Source organism: Panthera leo, chromosome B4 (genome assembly GCF_018350215.1).
Source record: "Panthera leo isolate Ple1 chromosome B4, P.leo_Ple1_pat1.1, whole genome shotgun sequence".
Taxonomy (NCBI): domain Eukaryota; kingdom Metazoa; phylum Chordata; class Mammalia; order Carnivora; family Felidae; genus Panthera; species Panthera leo.
In genome coordinates this window covers 102,828,183-102,841,708 of record NC_056685.1, presented here as the reverse complement: position 1 = coordinate 102,841,708, position 13,526 = coordinate 102,828,183, and the positions used below count along the sequence as shown (strand labels likewise).

Genomic DNA, 13,526 nt, shown 5'->3' with positions numbered 1-13,526 from the left:
TTTGAAATTGAGAATTGGAGTTAGCAGGAGAGAACCAAGATGTTACCAAACAGAGAAAACAGCTTATTCAGATGCCTTAAGAAGGAAGGAGCTAGGTAGGTTTGAAGAAATACAGGCTTAGTACAGCTGGAGCAGGGTGAGTTAGGGAGGGAAGGGTGTAAGGCTGGGACATGAGAGCAGCAAAAGGAGGTCATTCAAGTGCTTTGGGCCATTGTCAGAATTTTGGATTTCACCCCAAGAAGAATAGAACCTAGTGGAGAGTTTGAAGCAAAGGAGTAATATAAACAGGATTTTACATATATGTGTATGTATGTGTGTACATATATGCATATTATATACACACACATATATATTAATATATACACACATATGTACTTTATATATATACACACGCACATATTATCTATTACATATATCTATTTGTTTTAAGATAACTCTTTATGCAAGGAGAACAAAAGTAAATGCAGAAAAAAAGCCAGACATGGTTATGAGATGATAGTGATTCACACAAGGATGGAAGATGTGAAAGTTGAACAAAGAAACTAATTCAGGACATATTTAGAAACAGAGTCACAGAATTTCATAGTTAAGCAGACATGGTGCATGAGAAGAAACAAGATGTAAAGGATGATGTTTTCTGGTATGATTACTTGAGTGGGCAGTGGTGTCCCTTATGGAGATGGGAAACTCTAGAGAAAGAGCAGGTTTGAACAGACGTGAAGTCTGTGGAGAACTGTCTTGTTCCTTTGTTTACAGAGATGCAGGTACTTATTTAAAAGCTGACAGGAAAGATACCAACAAGAAGTAGTTACCGAAGATACAAACATAAGAGGCTGCTCAAAATAGACCAGTTCTTGACCAGTAGGAGAGCTTCCTCTCAAGAAGCTTCTAACCCAGAGGGTGAGAGAAATTAAGTACATGTAATGGGGATACTGTTTCAAATATAATATGTTTTTCTTTTTTGTGATTTCATGTGTATGACTTTCTCCCAAGTTAGAATGAGGCATGCATCTGCCTTGGAGATTCAGGTTATTTTATCCAGGAAACCAAGAGGAGAAAAGTAAAACACAATATTCAGCTTTGAACATACAAAATGGGATTTTTTTGTCTGCAGAAAGACAATTAATTTCAAAATCAGGCTTTTCCAAGAAGGAAGGAGATTTCTGCTACTCTTTATCCCCCTTCTTATATATTAAGAGGCAGGACTGAGGACTGGATCTCAAAGTTCTATGTGATGGAGTTCCCACTGAGGTAAGAAGACGAAGGATTTATTCAAAGCCCATCACCCACAGCCAGATGGAATGCGGAAGGAAATGAATCAGAGGTAGGAAAGAAGATGATGCCGCCAAGGGCATGCTAACGGTAGAAGCAAAGTATGGAGAAGCAAAGGGAAGACCTGAGTTCAGCTCTCCGGGGCAGCCCTCAGATGCCACTTGACAGATGAGACCACATGTCTCCATAGGAATGCTGTGGCAGGCACATGAGAGTCTGATTTCAGAGCTAGCAAGAGGGCCATTCCTTCAGAAAGAACCACCTTGGTGGCAGAAAGTCTGCAGGTTGGACTTTGTCGCCTGGGACTCGGAGACAGACCTCAAACTCAAACCAGTGAAAGCTGAAGTTGGACTCATCAGAGAAGATAACCAGAAGAACAAAGCAGAAGTTATAGCAGCTTCCATCAGCAGTTGCAAACATCAGCAGAACACTAGGGATAAAACACTAGGGATGTGACAGCAGAAGTGGCCAGCCCTAGGAGAAGCTCAGACCAGCCACTCGCTGCAGGGACCCACACTGCTCCAGAAAGCACTGTTGGGAAAGCCAGTCTCCCAAAGACCAAGAGAAGTGAGCCACACCCCACCCCCACACCTAGATGCCAGCAAAGGAAGGTACTGGAATTCTGAAGGACATCTCCTAAGCCATCCAAATAGAGCAGTGGATGATGGTCATAGGGTCAACTACAGTAAAAACAAACAAACAAAAAGAACCTAATTATTCATTGTACATATGAGGTCAGAGTTAGTAAATAGTAGGCCCCACCAAATTTATGAAAAACAATAATATTACATCAACAATGAGACATGCCTCGTAAGGTGTGAAGCTGAAAAGCTGTATCATTCTGGAAGACAGAACTGCGGCAGTGCCTGGGACAGTTGCATTTACCACATGCTGCGAAAGACCAGAAGGCAGAAAATAAGCAATGAGCAAGGTGAGAGGGGCTGCAGTTCAATGTGATCTCAACTGACTCAAGCTTAGTAACCTACAAGCTTAGTAACTGGCTTTCAGGGGCCAGGAGGAGCTGGTCCCAGCACACCACTCTACTCCAACCCAGTTAAAGAGCCATGATAGGGCAGCATCTATATCAAACTCTAATTTGAGCAGATCCCAAAACTGGTGGGTTTTTACCTGTCCTTCTACCTGATTAACACCCATCATGACCTTCAAAAACAAAAGTTACATTAACAAGTCAATTATTAGGTTGAATTAAATCACATTAATTCCGTTCTACTAACCAGCCTTGCTATTTTCTTTTTATTGAAGCTAGCTTACATCCAGGACACTGCTTTCCCTTTAACCTGAGTTTGTATTTGACAAGGTAATTTTTCTTCAGTCGCTCTATGAATTTGCCAATAAGGAGGCACTTGCCGCAATCACAGAAAAGCCCTCTGTTGGCCACTTTTGAAAGCCAGTATGCTCGCTTTCAGGCTTTAGAGCATTCCTTTCCCCTGCTTTGCCAAGCTGAGCTCAACGGCAAATTCTGCCTTAAAATGTTAAGATAAGAATGGCCTAACTGTTTCTAGGAGATTTCATTGTTAAAACATGAGACTTGTCAGCTCATAAATCATATCATACTGCATTATTCCAAGATTAGTTGTAATAGCCTAAAGAAACTTTTATAAACATTGGACTGCTTTTTAAAAATTATATTCTGAGATACAGAAAGGGGGTAAGTGTCTACTTGCTGGGTACATGAAATGGCATTATATTATAAAGAAAAATGAGGTTTTTGCAACACATTTTCTAAATAGCAGGGTTAAGTCAGAAGCTTTTGAGAAGGAATTTGAATGGGGAAAATAATTTTAAATGACTTATTATTTCACTGTTATTTTAGTCTGACTCACATATTTCTATGTTTTGTGCTTGTACTACTTTACCAGTTTGGAAGATTTTTTTCCTCACTTCTAAGAGGAAAACAAACAACAGTTTATTATTCATTAAAAAAAATTTTCTTTGGAGAGACAGAAAGTGATAGTGAGTGAGGGACAGAGACAGAGAGAGAGAGAGAGAGAAAAAAATCCTGCAGAGCCCGAAGTGGGGCTTGAACTCATGAACTGTGAGATCATGACCTGAGCCAAAGTTGGATGCTTAATTGGCTGAACCACCAGGCACCCCTCATTTAAAAAATTTTTAAGATTAAAAAAAAAACCTGAGCAAAATAACTCAGTATTACTTTTTATCATCAAAAAAAATAAAATAAACTTGGATGCTATACTAAACTATAGTTTTAGGGCGCCTGGATGGCTCAGTCGGTTAAACGTCCGACTTCAGCTCAGGTCATGATCCCAAAGTTCATAGGTTCGAGCCCTGTGTTGGCCCCTGTGCTGACAGCTCAGAGCCTGGAGCTCCTGCTTCAGATTCTATGTCTCCCTCTCTCTCTGTCCCTCCCTCACTAGCACTCTCTCTCTCTCTCTCTCTCTCTCTCAAAAAAATAAATAAAACATAAAAAAAATTTTAATATAGTTTTAGAGTACTCTAAGGTATAATATTATGTAAGGGAAAAGTTTTTAGACAACAAATATTTATTACAGTAGTGTTGTCACATTATTCTTACTAGAATTCAAAATTTGTCATAGCTCACTTTCGTCATAGTTTGCTTTTCCTATATGAATCAGTTTTAAGTTACTTCTGGTGACTGACAATGACTCTGTTGGGTGATTTAAATTTCTAATAAGAAGGTCTTGCTTGTTGTTGAGTAGATGGTAGTTGCTGGAATCACTTAAGGCTCTTTAGTTGCAAGTATCAGAAACTAACTCTGGCCAACTTAAGCAAAAGGGGAATTATCAGAAGATTATTAGAGATCTCACAGAACTAATAGGAAGATTGAAGAATCACACTTAGATTTTGCAATATATGCATGTATTAAATCATTCCGTTTTATGCCTTAACCTTACACAATGTTATGCATCATTTATATCTCAATAATAAAGCTGGGAGGAAAATCATGCTTAGTACTATGAATATTAGATTATCACTTAAGAAAAATGAATTCCAGAGGCACCTTGGTGGCTCAGTCAGCTAAGCGTCTGACTTCAGCTCAGGTCATGATCTAAGTTTGTGAGTTCGAGCCCCATGTCTGGCTCTCAAATTCAGTGTCCTCCTCTCTCTCCGCGCCCCATCCCCCCGCCCCCAGCTCAAAACTAAACTAAACATTTAAAAAAGTTTTTTTAAAGAAAAATGAATTCCAACTGTTTCATATTTCCTTACAAAAACTCTGTTTAAGATCTGAGATCCCTCGAGTGACTAATTGGGTCATATGCCTAACCCTTGACTATAGAGAAAGAATTTCATGAGATACCTCAACTTTCATTACTAGTTTTCCAAGATTCCATACAGTTGGGGGAATGTAATTCCCAAAAGAAAATTAGTGTCATGAGAAAGAGAGAATGGAGGCTAGACAGCTAAAAAAAAATTAAAAATAACAAAGTAAAACAACAAAGCTTCACTACACTGCTTCCTCAACTTTGTCAGTGCCATAAAACTCCATTGATACAAATGAAAGGCAGCTACTTCTCTGGGTCTCAGTTTCTTCTTTTGTAAAATGAAAACAGTGTATTAAAAGACTACAGATTGTCTGTATTTCGCATTCATGATGACCAACTAGGCAGACATTGAAGCTACACTTGGAAGTGCTTCCATCTAGACAAAAGGACTTTTCCTGACCCTTGTGGACTTCAGTCCTCTCCATCCCTCCATCTCAGTTCTACTTAAGTCTTCAGAAGACATCTGGGGCTTTTCGGGCTCTTGCACATGCCAGAAGTCTCCAGAACTCAATGGATCTCACTTGGAGAACCTGAAAATCAAATATATTTTACTCCAACACAGATGAGGTTAAGTCATGCTGTCTGAAATGCATGTGCTCCATTAAAGAGTAGATGTTCAGGGTAATACATGCCAAAGGTAAGAGTAAGGTTCTTTAACTTATTTTCTGTTTAAAATGAAGTTCTGAAGTTCCTTTCACAAAAATAAGACTATTTATCTTAACAAAAACAAGGCTTGGTGCTCCATCTAGAGGACATTCTGTATTTTCCAGAGGGTCCTTCAGAGATGTCTATTCCTCTAAATCTTGCTGTAATAATTCTACCAACAATTTTCTAAAAATCAACTAATATGTTTTTAAAAACATTTGGAATAAGCCTATACTGTGTATCAGCGAAGAAGACATAATCCTTACCTCCCAATTTCAACTGACTGTTGAAGTAATAACTTTCTTTTTATTCATGAAATATCTGGGTACATACTAAGAACTTACTGTGCTTACTATTGGGAGTTTCATGGTTTAAAAAAAATTTAGTATGATTCCTAACAACCACTCACTAGTTTTTTAATAATTTTCATCAATTATCAGAAGCTTTTCTTTTTAATTTGACAGATACTCCCCTAATTTAAAACAATACAGTGAACAAAGATATACCTTTTTCACTTAGAATTACACAGCATTTACTTTCAAAAAGACCTGCCTGTTAAGAGCACATGCTATTTTTATGTTTAGTAACAAGAGTTTCAGGTGAGTAATGATTCACAAAACTTTGGAAAAACTTGCTTTTTATGTGAAATCCAGGATTCATTTATGTGAAATTTATTTATAAATTCATTTATTCATTTATGTGAAATCAAGGTTTCCAGTGTGGAAATTCACTTTTAACTAAAAGTAGCATACGCAAAGTGTCTATTTTCCTGTAAAACTCTGTGAGAAAGTAAAGTCATATGGTAAAGCAGAGAAGAATGGACTAGGAATAAGAATCTGGGAGGGAATTTGGGGGCAGAGGAGTGGGGAGTGACTGACTTATCTTGGACTGAGGCCATCTCAGTCAGGACAGGGTAGTCAACCATAGCTTGACAAGCAGAGCAGGGCCCTCACGTTACTGAACTGATTGAGTTGAAGGTTAAAAACAAAACAAAACAAAACAAAAAACCAACTGCACACGAAGTTCTGTGAGAACGGAAACAATCGCCAAGAAAGTTTTGCTCTGGGGTCTGACTTTCCATACTGGTCTCATCAAAAATTTACCATATGTCCTGAGGGTATCCACCAGAGACAAAATAATGTATTGGAACTTCCAAGATACATAAGTCACGGAAGTAGATTTTTCCCATAGAAGGAAAGAGTGGGGGTGGCAGCATATTCATCTCAATACCTCACTCACAATTTGCAACATATTCTTGAGAATAAATGGTGGTCCTTCTAAGGCATGGCTAATGTAATGATTTACACCCAGAGATGGGTTTCTTGAAAGTAAATCTGGATGAAATTTCCTTTTGGATTTCCTTTATTGAAATGTAAATCTTGTTTAAGTGGATCATAATAGTTAAAGTTGCTGTAAGAGTTCTCTATGCCCTCTCTTGCCACCTAAACAGAGTTCAAAAAAATTGCAATGTCACAGAGCCAGTGAGTAGCAGAGCTGGGACCAGATCTCATTTACATTGGCTGACCCTGGGCCATCACTCTTTCGATTACAATGTAATCATCATAAAACTACTATGAAACACCACACCCTTTATGGAACCAGTTGTCAATGAATGCTTAGTATCCTGTGTCAGGAAGAGGTAAACTGCTTGGATATGGCATTCTTATTTTGAGGAAGACACAACAAACTAAATAAAACTTTATAAATCGTAACAATATTTTGGTTCTTTAGGGTAACTCTGAATATATTAAGAGACACATAAAATGGTTTTGAAAAATTGGCTTAGTGCTTCGCTGCCTTGTGTCAAAATAGTCTCTGGGCAATATCCAATCACTTTAAAGCCACAAAGTTTGTTAAAAACAAACTTAAGGGGTGTCCTAACGGCCAGGATGGACCTATTCTAGAAGATAGAGATAGTGGCCTCTGGCCTGTGGATGGAATCACCCGGCCTCCTCCCAGCCCACTGTCTTTTGCTCACAGAAAGTCTCCCACCTCTGAGAACTAGGCCTGAGCGAGGTTGAGAAAGGGCCGCCTTTGTTTGCTGCAGCCTGACCAAGGATCCTCTGCACTAGCCTGGGAAAAGCATGAACTACAAAACAAAGGAAGAACTATTTTTAAAAAAAGAACCACTAAGAATACTAGCACTAAACAAAACTTGAATTAATTCCCAAACTGAGCTGCAAGGGTTCACTTTGCCCACGGTTTTGGCAGCCTTAAATCATGAATTGATTTTTCCCAAACTGCAAACGTTGGTTTAATGCCAGTGATACCTTGATGCCCCAAAGAAAAAGTCGACATCACCTTTAATAATTATTTATGCTTCTTTGAATTTCTTTTTATTACTTTGACGCATTAAAATATTTTAAAATTCTACTAATGAAGTATGTATTTTACTGAACTGAAGAGGCTCTTTCATGGGTCATTTAAGATGCAGGGCACATCCTGTCCCCAAAGAGCCCAGCAAATATCAGTGCATGCAGAGAGCAGCCTCACAAGTCACATCCAAATAAAATTGCAGTGAAGATACTCGCTTTTAATGCCATTATGTGCCAAAATAAACCACGGAAACCGCAGCATTGTTATACATCCAAACTTAAAATGCAGAAACTGTGATGTTTCAACCTGCTATAAAAAAAAATGGTGCCAGAGAAGCTATGGCCAGCTCTGGCAGGATCCAATGTCAGGAGACCCTGTCAACCTATGTTCCCTACTTCTAATCACCGAAGCTACATTGGAGGTCTACTTAAACCTCAGGAAAAAGCAGAAACCTGGTTTTGGTGAGTCTTCCCATTACAGCTGTTTTCGATCCCTCCTGAGACTCCTCCCCATATTGATATCTGACTTCTCAGTTTCACTTAAAACTATTTCTAAACAAAAACGACCACCCTAGGAGAAAGATGATAATCCATAGGCTTGCTTTCCCTGTAGAATAATGTGGTCCAAGTGCATCAAATAGTGCTTCTCAAAACTGGCCTGCACATTTAGAAAGATCTTAGAGAGCTCCACCCAGATCGATGAGATGCTACTCTCAGAGTATGGGACCCAGGCATTGTTTTTAAGCTCCCCCAAGTGATTCTAATGCAGCTTTGTCTATGGAGACACCCTGGCCAATGTTCTATGACATGACTTTTGTGCTTAATCCCTTTTGGTCGTCCATACAAACATATTCCAGTTTCAGAAGCTGCCTAGAAATTTGCTTCTTCCAAGAAATGAATTAACACTAAATGATTTTTGCTAAAGGAGGCAAGAGAGGTTAAAGAGAAAAGAAAAGCAGAAGAAAGCCAGTTGCATTCTTATGAGACTTAACCAATTTCCCAGCTGCCGGGTCTTGTTTGGTCAATTGGTCAAAGATTGTATTTTCTTTGTTTTACTAAGAAGCATGCTTCAAAGAAAATAAACGTTAAGTCAAAGACAGTACTGGGTAAAGAGATTATTCAACTGGGATTCACAAAATCTGGCTCATGTTTAGCAGTTAATAGTTGTGGGACATGGGACTTTGAACTTACCACTCTATGTCTCATTTTCCCATCAGAAAAATGGAATACTACGCAGTACTTCCTTCTTCCAAACTCCCTATTAATCTGAGTATCTATCTGTGATCCATTCATTAAAATAACTTCAAGGATGCCTTGTATTCATCAAAATAACTTCAAGGATGCCAAAAATGATGGGGCAGAACTTTTCCTTATGGACTCACATGTAGACATTAGAGTAGAGAGACCAGATTATAAAATCCTTAGAAGATTAAAAACAGATAAAATAATCAAAGCAGTGCTGTGGGAAAGCTTTGCTCAAACTAAAATACTGAAAGGTCTGTGGAGGATCGATTGTTTATGATCCTGTTCTCCAGAGACTGAAATTCTTTGGATACACCAGATGGTTTTATTTATATAGCAAAAGTTCAGCTCTAGTGAGGTGCTGCTTGCAGATTCACACACAAATGAAAGAACCCATATTTTTGGATGTGTACATGTCCTAACTCACAAGTGGGATTTTCCATTGTTTCTTAGGGACCTTTAAACAAATTTTATAGTTCCAAAGTTAAAGAGACAGCCCAACACATTGAAAAGGAACAGCAGCCTCCCAATATAACAGAGCAATCCAGAGACTAAAATTTAACACAGGAAAGTTACAGATTTGTAGGGATCTCCTCTATCCAAATGTAGGACAGACCTCATTTAATTCACTCTTTGATGTTCATATACAATCCTATCTCCTCAAATAGCATTCTTGAAAATGAAAAAGAAAACTCAACCCTCTTCCCATCTGAATATTTCAAGCTGCATCCTGTGTCAGCTCCTGGCACTGAGTCAGCCTTGTCAGCCCAATTTAGAGCATATGGCGGTGATCCAACTCATTGTGGCTGTTTGTGGTCCCCAGATCAAGTTTCAAAAAAGAAGGGGCAACAATCCGGTGACCTTCTCAAGATAGTAGAGAACAACGCTGGTCATGACTGACACCCGATCTTTCTGCTAACATTAGCTCCTAATCAAGAATGGTGCCAAGATTGCATCAGACACCAACCCACAAACCTTTCCGTCCTCCAACAAGAGGTGTGGAGCATCCTGTCACCCGCTGAGTTTCGGTTTTAGAATGCCTTTCCCTTTCAGATCCAAGGAAGTTTGGTTTTATTGACATTTGAGATAAAGTTCAAGGTCTGCCTTAATTGAGCTTTCCTGTTATTTATAGTGCATGCCTATTTACTATTCATTGTCTTTGTACCTAGTGAGGTTCAATGTGATTTGTAACAATGACATGGTTAAAAAGCTCCAAAATGAATCCTAGACATTCACCTCATAATCAAGAAACCTCACTCACTTGGGATCTTTCTCCTGTGTGTCTCTCATGCTGTCTTCTTTTTTTTTTTTTTTAATTTTTTTTTAACGTTTATTTATTTTTGAGACAGAGAGAGAGACAGAGTATGAATGGGGGAGGGGCAGAGAGAGAGGGAGACACAGAATCGGAAGCAGGTTCCATGCTCTGGGACATCAGCCCAGAGCCCGACGCGGGGCTCGAACTCACGGACCGCGAAATCGTGACCTGAGCTGAAGTCGGACGCTTAACCGACTGAGCCACCCAGGCGCCCCTGTCATCTTTTCTTAAAAACATGACCATTACTCTTCCGGGGCTCTGAGTCATCCTACCTCTCCACTTCTGCTGGAGCTTCAAGACTGGCTCAGGCAGAGTCACAAACTGGGACCCAGCAAGGTCTACAGAAGTACGCTTTACCTTCCAGGCCAGTCTCCATTTCTTACTTGACCAAATACCAAGTTATCAGTGTGAAAAAAATGACCTTGACACTTGCTTCAGTAGCCCTTAGATCAAGAAGCTGTCTTTAACCCCACAGGGATTTCAGGGAATACGTATTCCTTGTTCATCCCCTGAATTTTACATAAAAGTCCGTATTGAGGCCTGAAGATTCTCGGAGCTCTGGAAGCATTCAAAGTAACTATTGGCTTTACCCCAGCTCTGAGTGTACACGTAATATATGATTGGAATCAGTAGAGTTCCAACATTTCTATACAGAGTTTTATCTTCTTTCTATCTCCCCAAACAATCTTTGAAGCTAGATGAAATGAGAAAAAAAGGATGGAATTATTTCACCCTGCCTGTTTGTTTCCATGAGGGTTCTAACCAAAAGGAAAAGATGAGTCATTCAGCATCATTCCCTATTTGGTGGTTTGGACTCTGGGCTACTTTAACCAAAAGAGGGCAGCACTCCATGGGATTTGAATTCACAGGAGGCAAACCTTCAGTTTCTAACTGAACTGTTTACCTTAAGCGTGGCACTGCACAAGGTGTTGTGTGGAATACAGAGATGAAGCATTGGGGGAGCAGAACATAGCTATGAGTTGTGAAGTGGTGAAGGATACATCTGGAAATAAAGAACAGGTTTAGATTGTGAGGGTCCCTTAAATATTAAGCATTTAAACTAGATTTTGAGTGTATTGGGGAGCCACTCAAAGCTTTTCAGCAAGTGAATAATATGGTTAGAACTCTTTGGGGAAGATACATCTGATAGAGATGTACTGGAGAGACTGAATTGGGTGAGACTAGAGAGAAGGGAGAAAAATTGATAGGAAAATAATACAAAGAATATCCAGGAAGTGACAAAGGTCTAAACCAGAGGCATAGTTGCACAAATGGAAAGGTTAGACCTGATGGGGGAGGAACTGCAAAGGAGGAAAAAAACATCTTTAGTGGAGTAGATATTGGGAGAGAAGAACCAAGAAAAGCCCAAAGTTTTACATCTGAGAGTTGAGCATACGGTAGAAAGTTTAACCTAAGCTGGAAAGACAGGAGAAAAGAACTTTTTGAAAGCATGTTTCCTTTAGGCAGAGTTAACATTATTATGTTGCCAAAATACAAGTGGTGCAGGGTGGAAATACAGGAACGTCATGGCCTCAGGACTATCTTGGAAAGAAGAAATAGCCCAAAATATATACTCCACTGTCTGTTTTGTTCACCTGAATATATGTTCCACCTGCAGATATAGTGTTGGACCTTAGGCCTGTGTTTCTACGTCCTCTTGGCTTTATATAACTCAGTTTATCTGTCCCTTCATTATACTTTATCTTTGTATCTTATGGTAGAACCACCTCAGATCCTTTTGTGAATAAATTGGGATAAGCATCATTTAATTAATATGTGCATTACATTTTTTTGAACAGACTCCAAAGACATCCTTCTGTAGCACATAAATTCCCAAGTAAAATTCATATCAGTAACTAAGAAAACTAATGTGCAAGGCACTCAACTAAAAGCTTTATGCATATCATTTCATTTAATCCTATGATTAATAAAACAACCTTATAAGTTCATTCCATTAGTATCCCATTTTATAGATAAAGACATTGACACCATGAGGTTAATTAACATGTAATATAGAGGCAAGTATAGATGCAAGTAAGAGGCAGAGATTGAATTATAACCCAGGCAGCCCGAACTCAAAGTCAATGTCCCTAACCACCTTACCTACCGCCTCCTGTCCAGATGTCCATTGTGTCATCTCTATTCTCCTGGTTCTTCTCTTTTTGTCCATGTTCCACAGTAGGATGCTACTTTTTCATGTTGAAGGAACATTGGCCTCCAGAGGCAGTGTCTTCAACCAGAAAGCGCTGTTGCCTCCATGCACCGAGTATGAATTCACAGGTTTAAAAAAAAGGCACATAATTCCATTCTTTAAAAATTGAATTAATTCTGTCTCTGAGTCCCACACATCAGGTTGGAAGAGTAACAGTCCCATGCCAGTCATTTGAGATACCCGATTCCTCTATCCATTAAATCATTCAGAAATACTCTCAAGATACCAGAAAAAAAATGAGAGGGAGAGATCAAGGAACCATGCTTACTTTTGGCTCTTTCAGTCACTCAATTTGCCTGTAATTAAACATTCCCATGTCTTTTATAACTGCCAACATATTAGCTACTACTAAGCCTATGGCTTCCATCTTTCCTGTCTTGAGCTCCCGATCAATACATCTAATTGCCTATAGATAAGCCTACAAACACTACAAATTTAGCATATCTAAAACTAAACCAAACTCGTTTCCTAAGACACCCCATCCAACCACTATCCTCTTTCCTTTTCTATTACTTATTTTAGTGGATGACATAATTACCTACCTAGTTTCCCAGGACCAAAAAAAAAAAAAGTCACCTTAGCACTCCCACTACTTCAAATCTTACATCTAGAACTTTGAGTCTGAGTAATCATAGATCACCAAGCCCTTGGATTGTACCATCCTGAATTACTGCTATTTGATAGATAGATGATAGATAGATAGATAGATAGATAGATAAACATGTTTGTACACTTTGTGGTCTACACAGTCACCACACTTGAGATTATTAATGAAGGCATCATTTAATTTCCATCATGGGCATTATAGATTTATATTTTTTTACAGAACTTTTCTCACTTTATAGTAAAATAGCTATTATAGTCAATGATATGAATATTTTCCAATAAATAAAGTAAAGTACCTGGAGAAAGAGTACCCTTTTTAAATTTGCATAAAAGTTCCATATGAGCCAACAGTAGACTTGGGTCTTCCTGCTTCTAGACATTCTCTCCAAGCCACTCACACACTGCTGCAGTAGCGATCTTTCCAAATGCAGACTTTTTCATGATTTTCCTTCAGTGGAGTATAAAGATCTCCATTTTCTGCTTCAACCTACCTACTAATGTGAATCTTCTGCTTTGATCATCTTGAGATTCTTACAATTATTCAAATGCACCTTGCACATCTTTGCACATGCAATTCTTTCAGATTATAATACCAATCTACCCATCCTCACCCCATTCCACCTGGGGTAATCTTCCTTCCAAACCTGCTCAGTGTT

The 13,526-nt window shown here is 38.9% G+C and overlaps 1 protein-coding gene across 1 annotated transcript in view; it reads right to left on the bottom strand.

The window, feature by feature from the left end:
• OTOGL (otogelin like) overlaps positions 1-12,335 on the bottom strand; it is a 160,402-nt gene extending 148,067 nt beyond the window's left edge. The window contains exon 1 of the mRNA XM_042947249.1: positions 12,156-12,335. Within this exon, the coding sequence (XP_042803183.1) occupies positions 12,156-12,181 (26 nt within the window). The 5' untranslated portion in view covers positions 12,182-12,335. The remainder of the gene's footprint in view (positions 1-12,155) is intronic.
• Positions 12,336-13,526: the final 1,191 nt, after the last annotated feature.